This window comes from Heterodontus francisci, chromosome 22 (genome assembly GCF_036365525.1).
Source record: "Heterodontus francisci isolate sHetFra1 chromosome 22, sHetFra1.hap1, whole genome shotgun sequence".
Lineage (NCBI taxonomy): Eukaryota > Metazoa > Chordata > Chondrichthyes > Heterodontiformes > Heterodontidae > Heterodontus > Heterodontus francisci.
Window position 1 is genome coordinate 37,336,615 of NC_090392.1, and position 17,425 is coordinate 37,354,039.

Below are 17,425 nucleotides of genomic sequence, written 5' to 3' on the forward strand. Positions count from 1 at the left end.
TGCGGTTTTGCAGCGGGTGAGAATCGTGGGGCATAGGGGAGGAATAGAGCCGGTAGGTGGGCGGGGAGGCTTCAGAAACACTGGGTGTAGGCCGCAAGCCCTGAATAAGAAGCTCCAACATCCGCGTTTGCACTGAGTTTGGCGGCAGCTGCGGGGCTTTTCCCGGTGACAGACCCTGTTTGAAACTAATAATAAATTAAAAGGAGGGACTCAGTTCCCCGATTGAAGGGAGACCCGGAATATCCGGGAACAAAAACCGAAAACACTGACAGACTGAGGCGGGAGGAGATTGTGGGCATAGGGGAGGAACTGGAACCGTGGGTGGGCAGCTTCGTAAACACCTGGGGTCGGCTTGAGGCCTCAAATAAGAGGCTCCGGGCCCCGGGTGAGGCACTGGCCGCCATCTTGGACAAGACGGGGTCAGGGATCATGCGCGGCCATTTTAGTGAGCACAAAGTGGGCGGGGCTTCATGGTCTCTTCCCAACTGGGTCCTAGTGCCCAGGGGATCCAACATCCTGGACGACAGGGTTTTCAGCTGCTTCGCCCACTCCCAGGCTACATATGTTTGCAGCCTAGTGGAGTCCATGGGCCATATCTGTATTCAGTGTGAAAGGTTACGGTCCCTGTATAGTTACCTGAAGGGGCTGCTCCTCAACTTTTAGTTACACTTTAGCCCCACGCTCCTAATCTTTGGTCGCTCGGCGTGGAGGGGAGTGAGTAAGAGAATCTTCTGGAGCTGCTTTTGGGCCTGGATAAAACAGCAATGTGTAGGTCTCGGATGTGCAGGGGCCATGTTGGGGGTGGGGGGAGGGTCACTCTGGCTGCTGGCCTCTCTGTGGTATTGTCTGTGCCCGGGTGGCTCTGGAGAGATAGCACACTAGATACCTTCTGCAACTGATGGGTATTTATTTAGAGATACAGCACTGATACACCAAGTCTGTGCCGACCATCAACCACCCATTTATACTAATCCCATATTCCTACCACATCTCCACCTGTCCCTATATTCCCCTACTACCTACCTATACTAGGGGCAATTTATAATGGCAAATTTACCTATCACCTGCAAGTCTTTGGTGGTGGGAGGAAACCGGAGTACCTGGCGAAAACCCACGCAGACACAGGGAGAACTTGCAAACTCCACACAGGCAGTACCCAGAATTAAACCCGGGTCGCTGCAGCTGTGAGGCTGCGGTGCTAACGCGCCACTGTGCCATCTTGGAGTACAGAGTGTCTCATAGACACTGGTAACAACATTCTGGTTTAGTTGGGAAGTTCCCTTTGCTTTAGGCACTTTACAGCTTACCAGACTCGTCATTGAGTTCAATAATTTCTGACCATGAACCCCATTTTGATTTTTTTTTAAACCACGTGCTGGTAAAAACTTGTTTTTCATATTTTTGCTTTTGGACAGAGCCGTTGTCATTTAACCTCTCCCACCCTCTGCCCTATCACAGACCTTCCCTTTTGTTCTTCTCCCCTTCCACCCCCCCCCCCCCCCCCCCCACTTTCACTTGCTTAAAACCTATTACATTTCTAACTATTGCCAGTTCTGATGAAAGGACATTGACCAGAAACATGAACTCTGTCTCTCTCCATAGATGTTGCCAGACCTGCTGAGTATTTCCAGCACTTTCTGTTTTATTTCCGATTTCCAGCATTCACAGTATTTTGCTTTTATTCCCTTTGCTTTTTTTTGTTGCTTGTTTTGGTTCTTTTAGTTTGAATGGATCACACATTTAGGGGGAACAAGAGAGGAAAGAATGTTCCATAGAAACTAGAATTGTCTGTTCTGAATTTCCATCCTGGACTTACAGTGATGACTTTTGTAAACTACGTTTGCAGGGTATTAGAAGGGAAGGATTTGCAGACGGGAAACTCAAACTAAACATCACGTCAAGATCTGACTCGATTCATCAGGACCTGAATATCATCAGCCTTTGAATGTGGAAGGAGAAATATTTGTCTGTTCTGTCTGCGGGAAAAGATTTCAAACATCAGTGTGACTGGAAAAGCAGCGAGTCACACACACCTGAGTGAGGGTGTTCCAATGCACTGACTGTGGAAAGAGCTTTAACCAGTTACACAGCCTGAAAAAAGCACCAGTCACAGCACGGAGAAAGCATAGACGTGTTCTGTGTGTGGACGGGAATTCAACTGTTCATCCAAGCTGGAGACACACAAGGACACCCACACCACGGAGAAACCATGGAAATGTGGGGACTGTGGAAAGGGATTCAATTACCCATCCCAGCTGGAAACTCATCGACGCAGTCACACCAGGGAGAGGCCATTCACCTGCTCTGGGTGTGGAAAGGGATTCACTCAGTCCGCCAACCTGCTGACACACCAGTGCATTCATACTGGAGAGAGGCCATTCACTTGCTCCAAGTGTGGGGAAAGTTTTGCTCGTTCATCCAACCTGTTGGCACACCAGCGAGTTCACACTGGGGAGAGGCCATTCACCTGCTCTGTGTGTGGGAAGGGATTTGCTCAGTCATCACATCTACTGACACACCAGGGAGTTCACACTGGGGAGAGACCGTTCACCTGTTCTGAGTGTGGGAAGGGATTCACTTGTTCATCACAACTGCTGAGACACAAGAACATACACAGTGATAAGAGACCTTTTAAATGTTGTGAATGTGAGAAGACCTTTAAAAGCAGACGTGAAATGGTGACACACCAACGCACTCACACTGGAGAGAGGCCATTCTCCTGCATGGAGTGTGGGGAGAGATTCACTCAGTCATCCAACCTGCTAAAACACCAGCGGGTTCACACTGGGGAGAGATTGTTCACCTGCACTGAGTGTGGGAAGGGATTCACTCAGTCATCTGACCTGTTAAAACACCAGCGAGTTCACACTGGGGAGAGGCCGTTCACCTGCTCCGTGTGTGGAAAGGGATTCACTCAGTCATCCAACCTGCTGAAACACCAGCGAGTTCACACTGGGGAGCGACCGTTCACCTGCTCTGTGTGTGGGAAGGGATTCACTCAGTCATCTGACCTGATGAAACACTGTCGCGTTCACACTGGGGAGAGGCCGTTCACCTGCTCCGTGTGTGGAAAGGGATTCACTCAGTTAGCACATCTACTGACGCACCAGCGAATTCACGCTGGGTAGGGCCATTCACCTAAGTGTGTGGGAAGGAATTCACTTAGTCATCTACCCTGCTGGAACACCAGTGACTTCACAAGTGATGCAGGGGCTGGATTCTGCTGTTAATCACATCCAGGAATATGAACCATGTTCATTTTGATGGTTGAAGAAAGATCTGCACTTTCCACTGGTGTTGGGACTATTGAACCTTGTAACATGATTACATTTTATAGATTGTGATTTTTTTTTTTGAAAAGCTCAAGATGGAATCCAGGAGGTCAGCTGACCTCACCTCCACTCTACAAAAGGTTGCCAGGACAACAGAGAAAACTGATTCTGAAGAACAGAGACTGCAGCACTTTTTGGCATACTTCCATCTATGAAAGATGATGGACATGCAGCAAACAATCCGTTTATGTGGGGTATATTCTCTTGATGCATCTTTGCAAATGGCTACGAAGGCCAATCTTTGATTTGAGAGGCGGTTCTGTCGTAAGTGCCGCATGTAAAGCTGCCAAGTGACACTGTGAGTTGTTGTTTTTTGAAATTGGTGCCCGTTGCCAAGCTGCTGTAGCAACCAGTCATCATGGCAGTGCACACCAATCCACAGGATGTGTTGCTATTTCCCTCTTTCACCAGCTAGTGACTCCCAGGTGCAATAGTCAACATTTAGGGCTTTCGTGTCACACTTGCAAGCATCCCTGAAGCAGAGCTTTGGGCGCCCACTGGTCGTCTGGCCTCGGCTACCTCACCAGACTGAAGGTAGTTGGGTTTGCGACTATCTTCCATCCTGTGGAAGTATCCAATCCACCGAAGCTGCCTCTGTTTGATTAGTGCCAACATACTTGGGAGCTCTGCCTTTGAGGACTGCCACATTTGTGATTTTTGGCCTGCCAGGATATACCCATAATGTGCCGCAGACAGCAAAGATGGAAATTATTGAGCTTCTTTTCCTGGTAGCTGTAAGTCACCCATGTTTCATATCCATACAGCAAGGTTCTGAGAACACAGGCCTTATAAACCATCAGCTTGGTCCTAAGGGTCAGTTTGGTGTTATCCCATGTGCATTTCACAAGTTGACCAACGCTGGTCGCTGCTGTCCCTATGCATGTATCGATTGTCTGTCACAGTGGACCCAAAGTAGCAGAATTTGCTAACTACTTCCAGTGGGGGGTTATTTAGTGTGATCAGGGGTGGAGATGCAACACCTTGTCCCATGACCACTGTGTTCTTGATGCTTATAGTCAAGAAGAACGAGTTACAGGCATGGGAAAGACATTCCATGAGTCTTTGTAGCTGAGTTTCTGTGTGAGTGGCCAGCTGAGCATCAGCGTAGAAGAGTTCTCTGATCAGGACATGATGTGTTTTTGTTTTCGCTTTCAGCCTTGAAAAATTGTAGAGCTTGCCGTCTGACCTAGTGTGCAAGTAGACTCCTTCCACATCTGCAGGAAAGGAGCAGGTCAGGAGCATGGAGAAGATGCCAAACAGAGTGGGGGCTAGGACACAGCCCTGTTTCACTCCATTCTTCACTCCGAAACTGTCAGAACTGGAGCCATCAAACTGCACAGTGCACATTATCGTAGAAGGAGTGGATGAGACTGAGGAGCTTAGGTGGACAGCCAGTTTTTCCCAAAATCTTCTAGAGCCCAGCTCTGCTCAGTGTGCAGATGCTAGGCAAGTGTGAACCTCCTAAAAACCACGCCTAGGCTACACAGCAAACAAAGAAAGATAACCTTTTGGCTTGGAAGCTGGATTGTGAGGACTAATGTGTCCTGGAATGAACAACGGCCCACACTTCACAGCTACTGTATGTAAGACAGCCCTGATTGACTGTGAGCTACACAAGCTTGGTGTTGATATTGCTGCTGTACAAGAAACCAGATTCACTGACACAGGCTGTATTCAAGAGGCTAATTACACCTTCTACTGACAGGGAAAGATCGCTGTGAGCATGGTGTAGGCTTTGCAGTAAACAACCAGCTCATACAGTCAATTGAGCCACCAGTAGCGACCTCGGGGCGCCTCGTCTCCCTGCGACTAGTATCTGATGGAGGCACAGTCAATATCACATGCGTCTACACACCAATTCTGAGGGCCAGCATCTCCGATAAAGAACATTTCAATGACTTCTGAGGTGATGTTCTGAGGAACATCCCAAATGGCGAGAGGCTACTTATCCTGGGTGACTTTAACGCATGTATTGGGGCAGACAGATTCATGGCCAACGTGCCTCAATCGTCATGGGGTTGGCAAGATCAATGATAACAGACAACGCCTTCTTGAGCTCTGTGCCCTGAATGAACTCTGCATCACCAACACCTTCTTCCAGGGTCAACATCGCCACAAGGTATCATGGTGTCACAACACTAACACCTGAAGAACAATGGGTTTCGCCCTCCCAGTCGTTTGGGTTGTAAAACAAGGAATCAGCCATTGAGAACATGCAAACAAACCGGCAGGTGGTAACACCTGGGGCAATGGAAAGGCCGAGTAGCTTTGTGACACTAGATTTCTGGTCTTTGCATTTTGGAAAAGAACAATAAACTATTGAATTCTAGGACCAGATAAATTTAACAGACTTTCTGAAGAAAAACAGGCTGTAAGAGGAGAACCCATCGGGGTGAGGCCTCAAGGGAAGCTGTAAGAGAAGGCACCCAGCAGAGGCAGCTGGAGAGAGAGAGTGAACGCCTGCTCACTGAAGATAGACAGCGAAAGGCTGTAGAAACTTGAACCTGTTTTTTGAGAGTCAAAGTTTGTGGAGGAGTAAAGGACCCACAGGATCACCAGAAATCACATTATCCACGGATGTCCAGGTCAGGAGTGCTTGGAGAAGTGGGCGAAGGAAAATATTGTTTTTTGAAATGTCTGGGAGATCCAGCCCATTACAATGGGGAGGAATTTGTGACTTTTAACTGCAAAGGATGTCGTCGTCAGAAAGGACTGTGTAACATATGAGTGTGGTGTGCGATATTCAAGTGTTAAATATGTAGTCGTTTAGTAGTACAGAACTTGAGTATTGCTGAAAATAAAGACATGTTGTCGAAGCTTTTCGTCTTGCACTCATCAGGACAATCGCAAGAATAACCAATGTAAGGGGAAACAACAACTTATATTGCATGAGAAGAGAGTGCTGATTGGTTGGCAAGTGAACTCTGGTAGAGCCATTGCCATGGCAAATGCACCAGTTTACGGTGACTGACAGTTAACTGCCAAGCTTTGTTTAAAATCTAAACCAGGCAGTTTGACTCTGGTCAAGGCATTGCCCTGAGGAATGAACCAGCTGTTTACAACGGGCAAGGTACAGGCCATTCCCAACCAACCCATGCTGCAAAACTCAAAACACAGTGTCCAACATTAGATGTGATTCTGCGATTGGACAACATTTGCTAAATAATCCAAAGTGTACTAAGAATTATGCTGACAACCAATTTAAGATTGTCAGGGCTTGCAGTGTGGCGCAATTGCGCGTAGTGGAAGCTACATATATACACAGGGCCCTGTTCTTTGCAGACAGAAAGAACATTGCGCCTGTTTCAGCTGAACAAAATAAGTGACAGCCATTCGCTGGTTCATTCCTCAGGGCAATGCCTTGACCAATCACAGTCTGGTTTAAAAGTTAACTACCAAGCTTTGACTAAATGTCAGTCACCATAAACTGGTGCATTCTCCATGGCAATGCTTCTACCACTCAGTCCACTTGCCAACCAATCAGCACTCTCTTCTCATGCAGTATAAGTTGTTGAATAAGTAAAGAATATATCTTTTATTGTAATTGGCTATTTCACAAAGTGCTGTTAAGTTAATTGGAGATTTTTCAGTTTCGTTGTTATAACAGACAAAACGTGCAATGTGTAATTTGTTAAATTGGTCTGGAGATTCATATGTCGTATTTGTTATGATAACGCTCTCTCTGAGGTCGTAACAACTGGAAAGTGGGATTATGCTGGTGCCTCTTTTTCAGCTGGTACAGAGACAATGGGCTGAATGGCCTCTCCTGTGCTGTAAATCTGTGATGTTTCTATTCTGACAGTTGGGGTTTGTTTCTGCCGATAGTAAAATCCCTGTAACTTGGCTGGAGTTTAATATTCTGCATAAATATCAAATAAATCAGCTTTGTTTTAAACACATAGATTTTTGTCTTTCCCACCTGAATGTTTAGCATCACCTGGCTGGAGCTCAGAAAGGACAATCGGGGGGAGGATCGTACGGCAGGAACAGAACTTCAGCCCCGACACAGTCTTTCAGGGTCACACTGAGAGAGACAAACAACACTTTGGTCTTTCTCGTCTCTCTTCACTGACAGCAAAGTCCCCGTGTGGGTTATTCCTGAGATATGTAAGAAATGTGTCTCAGCCGCTCTCTTCCACGGTTCAGAGCTCCTTGGCAAGGAACTGAAGGCTTCTTTACAACTGTAACTTGTTTAGAGTCGGGAAGAACAACGGTGAATGCTGGAAACGTGCTGTCAAGTCAGAGATTGGTGTAAAACTGTGATCTGTTCCTGACTGAAAGTGAAAGTTCCCAGTCTGAACATGACTGTGGTAATTATTCTACAAGTATTTAACATGATTTTGTGACAGTGTTGAGTCTATCATTTTAAGGCGGACATTAACTCGTTTCAAATAGTCCAGTTGAAAAGAAATTGGTTAAATTCTGCATAGTTGCTGCTGGTACAATTATTCAACCGTCATTTAATCTCCAAATAAAGAAGGATCTGCAGTGGTTTTCCAGGAATTCTCTATTGATGTGCCAGTGTTAGACAGTAGGATACACGACCTGGAACATCCACAGGGGTGCGATCCCGACAGTTACTCTGGGATCACTCATTGATTGAAAGTTTTGGATTCTACCTTCATGATTGATTCACTTTTTTAGATAATCTCTCCTGTAAAAACATTTCATATTCTGGATGATGCCCTGGTCCATTGATTGAATCAATGAGATAACATTACCAGACAGGAAGATGGTAAAAATATCACCAGACACTAACTTTGATTCATGGAGGTGAGCTCAACAATTGTCTAATCAAAGAATAGAAATATAGAAAATAGGAGCAGGAGTAGGCCATTCGGCCCTTTGAGCCTGCAACGCCATTCAATACGATCATGGCTGATCGTCCAAACTCAGTACCCTGTTCCCGCTTTCTCCCCGTATCCCTTGATCCCTTTAGCCATAAGAACTATATCCCACTCTTCCTTGAATATATTTAATGATTTGGCTTCAACTGCTTTTTGTGGTATAGAATTCCACAGGTTCACCACTCTCTGGGTAAAGAAATCCCTCCTCATCTCAGTCCTAAATGGCTTACCCCTTATCCTTAGATTGTTACCCCTAGTCCTGGACTCCCCCGCCATCGGGAACATCCTTCTGCATCTAGTCTGTCCCGTCCTGTTAGAATTTTGTTGGTTTCTATGAGATCCCCTCTCATTCTTCTAAACTCCAGCGAATACAAGCCAAATCAACCCAATCTCTCTTCATACGTCAGTCCTACCATCCCAGGAATCAGTCTGGTGAACCTTCACTGCACTCCCTCCAAAGCAAGAACATCCTTCCTCAGATAAGGAAACCAAACTGTACACAATACTCCGGATGTGGTCTTACCAAGGCCTTGTATAATTGCAGCAAGACATCCTTGCTCCTGTACTCGAATCCTCTCGCTATGAAGACCAACATACCATTTGCCTTCTTGACTGCACCTGCATGCTTACTTTCAGCGACTGGTGCACAAGGACACCCAGGTCTCGCTGCACCTCCCCCTTTCCCCATCTATCATCGTTCAGATAATAAACTGCCTTTCTGTTTTTGCCACCAAAGTGGATAACCTCACATTTATCCACATTATACTGCATCTGCCAAGTATTTGCCCACTCACTCTACCTGTCCAAATCACACTGGAGCTTCTCTGCATCCTCCTCACAGCTCACACTCCCACCCAGCTTTGTGTCGTCTGCAAACATGGATATATTACATTTAATTCCCTCATCTATATCATTAATATATATTGTGAATAGCTGGGTACTAGCACCGATCCCTGCGGTACCCCACTAGTCACTGCCACCCACTCGGAAAAAGACCCGTTTATTCCTACTCTTTGTTTCCTGTCTGCCAACCAATTCTCTATCCATGTCAGTACCTTTGCTTTGCTATCTTCAGGTTTTCTTATTTTTCTAAAATGTTCCTTCACTGCAGGTACAAAAACATAGTGAAACCAACAAGAAAACATTTTTTGTCCCTCCATGCATTACTTTGTACTTTGTAATCAACAGGTAAATGTTTTACACCTTTAAATGTTTTAGGACGATTATATTTGCCGACCACCAAAGGCTTCACTCGATGCATTCCCACAGCATTAGCACATGCAAGCATAGTTATTTTGTCTTTATTTTGTTTTAAACCTGCAGCTCTAGAGTCACTTGCACTAGCGAGCATAGAATGAGGCGAATCGCACCAAAATAGGCCTGTTTCATCTGCATTATAAATTTGTTCTGGGGATAAATCATGTTCAGCAATTAATTTGTTGAAGAAGTCACAATACAGCCTCATAGCTAGCTGATTCTTGCTCAACCGTTACATCTAGCCTTCTTATACCACACTGCCGTTTAAAGCAAGAAAGCCATCCACTGGAAAATGCACACGGTTCAGTCAATTCGATTTGCTCATGAAAGTCTTTTGCCTTTGGAATGAGAATTGGGCCTGAGACTGGGGCACCCTCGGAGTGTTTCATTCTTACAATACACTGTCTAGCTGCTCTAATTTAGGTTTATGTAGAGTACGGTGTTGTTCAACCGCTTTATTAGTCTTGGAACCAGCAAAGAATTTCAACAACTGATCTTTTTTGACCCTTGATGTGGTAAATGGTTGACAAACCAACATTATATTCATTCATCAACACATTGTGATTTTCACCTTTTTCAAGAAACCTGCAAATGTCTGTTCTCTGGTGTAGCATCAATACAACCCTTTTCCTGTCAATGTTTTATTGGATGTCACATTGGGTGGATGGCGATGCTGCAAAAGCACAGTGACACAATGAAATGGACTGCTAACAGAGCCACCAAGATAACTATCGGCAGCATCACTAACTACAGTAGAGTAATCCCAGAACAATCAGCTGCACTCGGGAAAACTCAGCATTGGGAGACAAGGCTCGGAAGTTTGCGGAAACTCTGGAAAATAGAGCTTTTCATTGGTAAAGTGCTGGATAACAAAGCTTTTACCGTATATATCAATGCTTTAGACTTAAATGCAAGGGAGGTGATTAAGAAGTTTACAAATGAGACAAAAAGTGGGTGTGTGGTTGACAGTGAGGAAGAAAGCTGTAGATTTTTTTTATATTCATTCATGTGTTGTGGGCGTCGTTGGCTATGCCAGCATTTATTGCCCATCCTTAATTACCCTTGAGAAGATGGTGGTGAGCCATCTTCTTGAACCGCTGCAGTCCTTGGGGTGTAGGTACACCAATAGTGCCGTTAGGAAGGGAGTTCCAGGATTTTGACCCAATGACAGTGAAGGAATGGCGATATAGTTCCAAGTCAGGAAGGTGCGCAGCTTTGAGGGGAACTTGCAGGTGGTGGTGTTCACATGCATCTGCTGCCCTTGTCCTTCTAGGTGGTAGAGGTTGCAGGTTTGGGAGGTACTGTCTAAGGAGCCTTGGTGAGTTGCTGCAGTGCATCTTGTAGATGGTACACACTGCTGCGTCTGTCCATCGGTTGTGAAGGGAGTGAATGTTGAAGGTGGTGGACGGGGTGATAATCAAGCACCTGTTTTGTCCTGGATGGTGTCGAGCTTCTTGAGTGTCGTTGGAGCTGCACCCATCCAGGCAAGTGAAGAGTATTCCATCATACTCCTGACTTGTGCCTTGTAGATGGTGGACAGGCTTTGGGGAGACAGGAGGTGAGTTACTCGCCACAGAATTTCCAATCTCTGACCTGCTGTAGTAGCCACAGTAGTTATGTGGCTGGTGCTGTTCAGTTTCTGATCAATGGTAACCCCCAGGATGTTGATCGTGGGGGATTCAGGGATGATAATGCCATTGAACATCAAGGGGAGATTGTTAGATTCTCTCTTGTTTGAGATGGTCATTGTCTGGTACTTGTGTGGTGTGAATGCTACTTGACACTTATCAGCCCAAGCCTGGATATTGTTCAGGTCTTGCTGCACCTGGACACTGACTGCATCAGTATCTGAGGAGTCCCGAAAGGTGCTGAACATTATGCAATCATCAGTGAACATCCCCACTTATGACCTTATGATGGAGGGAAGATCATTGATGAAGCAGCTGAAGATGGTTGGACCTAATACACTACCCTGAGGAACTCCTGCAGTGATGTCCTGGAGCTCAGATGATTGACCTCCAACAACCACAACCATCTTCCTTTTCGCTAGGTACGACTCCAACCAGCAGAGAGTTTTCCCCCTGATTCCCATTGATTGCAGTTTTGCTCGGGCTCCTTGATGCCATACGGCCAAATGCTGCCTTGATGTCAAGGGCAGTCACTCCCAACTCATCTTAGGACTGCAGGAAGGTATCAATGGACGAGACAGGTGGGCAGAAATTGGCAAATGGAGTTCAAACTGGAGAGGTCTGAAGTACAGCATTTGGGGAGGGCAAAAAAGGCAAAGGAATACAGAATAAATGGTAGAGTACTGTGAAGTGTAGAGGAACAGAGGGACCTTGGAGCGCATGTCACAAATTCCTGAAGGAGGCTGGACAGGTAAAGAAGGCATATATGATGCTTGCTTTTATTGGTCGAGGCATAGGATATAAGAGCTGGAATATTATCCTGGAACTGTATAAAACACTAGTTAGGCCAGGGCTGGAGAATTGCACACAGTTCTGTTCACTGCATTACAGGAATTTCATGAGATCGGGTACTGAGGACCTTTACAAGGATGTTGCCAGCACTGGAGAATTTTTAGCTGTGAGGAAAGTTGGATAGGTGAGGGTTGGTCTAACCATCAGTTTCAAGAAAACAAACATTATGGGACAGGACGTCAGAAATGCTCCATCCATCAATATCGGCGACCACACTCTGAACGTGTTTCAAGAGTTCACCTACCTGGGCTACAGCAACCTGTCTCTCGATGCAGAAATTAACAAGCGCGTGGTAAAGGCATAGGCGGCTATGTTCAGACTGGCCAAGAGGGTGCGACAAAATGGCGCACTGACATGGAACACAAAGTCCGAGTGTTTCAAGCGTGTGTCCTCAGTACCTTGTTGTATGGCAGCGAGGCCTGGACAACGTATGTCAGCCAAGAGCAACGTCTCAACGCATTCCATCTTGGCTGTCTCCGGAGAATCCTTGGCATCAGGTGGCAGGACCATATCTCCAACGCAGAAGTCCTTGAGGCGGCCAACATCCCCAGCATGTATGCCTTACTGAGCCAGTGGCGCTTGAGATGGCTTGGCCATGTGAGCCGCATGGAAGATGGCAGGATCCCCAAGGACACATTGTACAGCGAGCTCGTCACTGGTATCAGACCCACCGGCCGTCCATGTCTCCGCTTTAAAGATGTCTGCATACGTGACATGAAGTCTTGCAACACTGACCACAAGTTGTGGGAGCCAGTTGCCAGCAATCGCGGACAGCTATAAAGGCGGGGCTGAAGACAGGCAAGTCGAAGAGACTCAGTAGTTGGCAGGAAAAGAGACAGGGGTATAAGGAGAGAGCCAACTGTGTAACAGCCCCGACAACAAACTTTACTTGCAGCACCTGTGGAAGAGTCTGTCACTCTAGAATTGGCCTTTATAGCCACTCCAGGCACTGCTCCACAAACCACTGACCACCTCTAGGTGCTTACCCATTGTCTCCCGAGACAAGGAGGCCAAAAGGAGTGAGAAAGGAAATGCAGTGGATGTTGTGTAGATGGATTGTCAAAAGGTGTTTGATAAGGTGCCGGACAGGAGGCTTGTTGATAAAATTAAAACTCACGGTATTAAAGGGAGTGGGGCAGTGTGGATAGGAAGTTGGGTAAAGGGCAGAAAACAGAGAGTAGTGGTTAATGGATGTTCTTCAGACTGGAGGGATGGAAACAGTGGTGTTCCCCAGGGTCAGTGTTGGGAGCATTGCTCTTCTCAATATAGAGAAATGATCTGGGTATATGGGGCACAAGATCAAAATCTCCAGATGACTTTAAAATAGGGAGTGTGGGGAACTGTGAACAGGAATGTAAGTGACTCAGTGAATATACAGATTAGTAAATGGGGCACATAGATTCAAATGGAATTTATCCGAGAAATTTGACATGATAGGGAGGAAGGAAAAGGAAAAAAATGAAAATAAATGGTAAAACTTTAAAAGGAGTAGAGGAGCAGAACAGTAAAGAGGTGTAATATTCTAGCTAACACCTTGTCTTAGTAATTAGCAGGTTTGGGAGTCCAGTCTTATCAACTTTAATTCCTTATTAAGAAATATAAGCTGAGCAGATTCTTTGTCCTCAACCTTATCTTATATTGATCCATCAATCAGAGTAAACATGCAAGTCCTGCGTGTCCATAGTCACTTACACGAAGTCAGCCCACTGGATGGAACCTCGGGCACCCGAAGCTCGATCTGCAGGGTCTCCAGTCCCGACTGCCCCCTTACATCAGTATCCCCTCACTTTTATACCCTGTAGTGATCCAGCTCTGGTACCTGACTCTTCTTTGTTTTCTCTGCTGGGTTTTAGCAGGAAGTGAGGAAATGACAGCTGGAACTCCTCTAATCTGTGATTTGCAAGGACACATTCCCTGGTTCCCAGCAGTTACTTTTCTTCAGTAATTTTCTCATTATGCCTAAACTGCCCTACCTATTGTTAATTCTGTTATTTCTTATAGTTTCATAATTGTACATACATGCATCATACATTTCATTTAATCTATTCTATTATTCAGTTTTGTTTAAGTTTATATTGTGGTTAACAACAGACAAACCCTGTCCTTTCTCCTGATTTGATTAGAGTTTCCAATGAGCTGATTCTGTGGAATGGAATACCTTATCAGTGTTGCCATGGTGACCTATCTACAGTGAAGCACCTGTTTGAGTTTCTAACTTGGACAAAACTTTTCCATCCCATAATACACATTATATCAGACATTTGATCTCAATATATCAGGCCACGTTATGTCAATATCTCTAATCTCTACATGGGTTCAGAGACACAAACCTTGAAAATTGGGAGGACAACTTGATAAAGTGGTTAAAAAGCACAAGGGATCCTAGGTTTTATAATTCAGGGTATAGAGTACAGAAGAACAAAGATCATGTAAATGCGTACTGATTATTGGATAGGCTACTGTTAGAATATTGGGTCACGTTTTGTGGATCTTACACCAGGAAGGATGTCAAGACCATGGAGAGGGTGCAGAAGAGATTCACTGAGATGATACCAGGGAAGAGAGGCTTTAGTTATCAGGCGAGATTAGAGAAACGGGGGGTCATTGGAGATCTGAAGTAGTGGTTCAAAATTTCATCAGGTAAATGATAAAAAACTATTTCCAATAGTCAGTGAGTCAGTAACTAGAGGACATCAAATTCAAATCATCACCAAAAGACTCCAACCCGGGGATGAAATATCGAACAAGCTGTACAAAAATGTTCGGAACACTCACTGCCCCTCTGATTTTTCCAGGGGAGAAACTTATAGGTTTCCCTCATCTCTGTGTTTCATTTTGTTCTCGTCGAGGTGATGGATGTCAGTGATGGGAATGGGGCATTCTGAGCACTGAGTGTCTGCTTGAAGCATTCTCCAGTCAGATACAGCACGGGTTAGATACAGAGTAAAACTCCCTCTACACTGTCCCATCAAACACTCCAAGGATAGAGGCAGCACGGGTTAGATACAGAGTAAAACTCCCTCTGCACTGTCCCATCAAACACTCCCAGGATAGAGGCAGCACGGGTTAGATACAGAATAAAACTCCCTCTACACTGTCCCATCAAACACTCCCAGGATAGAGGCAGCACGGGTTAGATACAGAGTAAAACTCCCTCTGCACTGTCCCATCAAACACTCCCAGGATAGAGGCAGCACGGGTTAGATACAGAATAAAACTCCCTCTACACTGTCCCATCAAACACTCCCAGGATAGAGGCAGCACGGGTTAGATACAGAGTAAAACTCCCTCTACACTGTCCCATCAAACACTCCCAGGATAGAGGCAGCACGGGTTAGATACAGAATAAAACTCCCTCTACACTGTCCCATCAAACACTCCCAGGATAGAGGCAGCACGGGTTAGATACAGAATAAAACTCCCTCTACACTGTCCCATCAAACATTCCCAGGATAGGGGCAGCACGGGTTAGATACAGAATAAAACTCCCTCTACACTGTCCCATCAAACACTCCCAGGATAGAGGCAGCACGGGTTAGATACAGAATAAAACTCCCTCTACACTGTCCCATCAAACACTCCCAGGATAGAGGCAGCACGGGTTAGATACAGAATAAAACTCCCTCTACACTGTCCCATCAAACACTCCCAGGATAGGGGCAGCACGGGTTAGATACAGAATAAAACTCCCTCTACACTGTCCCATCAAACACTCCCAGGATAGGGGCAGCACGGGTTAGATACAGAATAAAACTCCCTCTACACTGTCCCATCAAACACTCCCAGGATAGGGGCAGCACGGGTTAGATACAGAGTAAAACTCCCTCTACACTGTCCCATCAAACACTCCCAGGATAGGGGCAGCACGGGTTAGATACAGAACTGGCAAAATGGATACAGAACTGGCTTGGTCATAGAAGACAGAGGGCCACAGTGGATGGGTGTTTTTCTTAATGGCTGAATGTGACGAGTGGTGTTCTGCAGGGATCAGTGCTGGGACCTTTGCTGTTTGCAGTATATATAAATGATTTGGAGGAAAATGTAAGCTGGTCTGATTAGTAAGTTTGCGGACGACACAAAGGTTGGTGGAGTTGCGGATAGTGATGAGGATTGTCAGAGGATACAGCAGGACATAGATCGGTTGGAGACTTGGGCGGAGAAATGGCAGATGGAGTTTAATCCGGACAAATGTGAGGTAATGCATTTTGGAAGGTCTAATACAGGTGGGAGGTATACAGTAAATGGCAGAACCCTTAGGAGTATTGACAGGCAGAGAGATCTGGGTGTACAGGTCCACAGGTCACTGAAAGTGGCAACACAGGTGGATAAGGTAGTCAAGAAGGCATACGGCATGCTTGCCTTCATCGGTCGGGGCATAGAGTATAAAAATTGGCAACTCATGTTGCAGCTGTACAGAACCTTAGTTAGGCCACACTTGGAATATTGCGTGCAATTCTGGTCACCACACTACCAGAAGGACGTGGAGGCTTTGGAGAGGTACAGAGGAGGTTTACCAGGATGTTGCCTGGTCTGGAGGGCATTAGCTATGAGGAGAGGTTGGAAAAACTCGGATTGTTTTCACTGGAATGACGGAGGTGGAGGGGCGTCATGATAGAGGTTTACAAAGTTATGAGCGGCATGGACAGAGTGGATAGTCAGAAGCTTTTTCCCAGGGTGGAAGAGTCAGTTACTAGGGGACATAGGTTTAAGGTGCGAGGGGCAAAGTTTAGAGGGGATGTGCGAGGCAAGTTTTTTACACATAAGGGTGGTGAGTGCCTGGAACATGCTGCCAGGGGAGGTGGTGGAAGCAGATACGATAGCGACATTTAAGAAGCATCTTGACAAATACATGAATAGGAAGGGAATAGAGGGTTATGGGCCCCGGAAGTGCAGAAGGTGTTAGTTTAGGCAGGCATCAAGATCGGCGCAGGCTTGGAGGGCCGAATGGCCTGTTCCTGTGCTGTACTGTTCTTTGTAAAACTGTCTTTACACTGTCCCATCAAACACTCCCAGGACAGGGGCAGCACGGGATTGGCTGGAGAATTTGGAGCACTTCCTGTTTGCAATCAGGCAAAACAGCTGCACTTATGCAGGTTGATGGGAGCTGCAAAAGGAGAGGAGAGTGGAGAGAGCTGACAGATTTACAACTTCAACTGTAGAACTTTTTCTATTTAGTGAGAGCAAAGAAGACCTACAAGCTATTTAGGAGAGGTGAGTGTTGGAGCACCGGAGAACTATTTTTGTTTGGACTGTTGAGGGAGGGAGAAGACACCGGAAGATTCAGGGGGGAGGCTGCCAGATTCCATAGGGAGCCCCTGTATCCGGTCTTGTGCCTTTCTTCAATCTTGTCCAATGGGAGCTCCCTCCCCATCACAACTGTGTGGTTATCCGCAGCTGGAGCCATCCGGCTGAATAAAGTCTTTATACAACAGCAGTAAGAGGAAAGAACTGGGCGGCTGCAGCTGACGGGGGCGAAGAACCCTCCTCTGACTGGAAGACTGGACTTTGT

General features: G+C 46.0%; 1 protein-coding gene and 1 pseudogene across 1 annotated transcript; one reads left to right on the forward strand and one right to left on the reverse strand.

The window, feature by feature from the left end:
• The first annotated feature begins 429 nt into the window (after positions 1 to 429).
• Positions 430 to 7,209, forward strand: LOC137381535 (gastrula zinc finger protein XlCGF57.1-like). Its single transcript, XM_068054236.1, has 2 exons — positions 430 to 564; positions 2,130 to 7,209. The coding sequence occupies exons 1-2, from the start codon at positions 430 to 432 to the stop codon at positions 3,126 to 3,128; spliced, it is 1,134 nt and encodes a 377-aa protein (XP_067910337.1). The 3' UTR covers positions 3,129 to 7,209.
• A 755-nt stretch (positions 7,210 to 7,964) lies between these two features.
• Positions 7,965 to 14,091, reverse strand: LOC137381536 (jerky protein homolog; annotated as a pseudogene).
• Between the last annotated feature and the right edge of the window lie 3,334 nt (positions 14,092 to 17,425).

Coding starts and splice junctions, on each gene's coding strand:
- LOC137381535 (XM_068054236.1), top strand. CDS start 430: ATGCGCGGCCATTTTAGTGAGCACAAAGTGGGCGGGGCTTCATGGTCT. Junction 565..2,129: donor CCCACTCCCAGGCTACATAT/GTTTGCAGCCTA, acceptor GAGAAAGCATAG/ACGTGTTCTGTGTGTGGACG.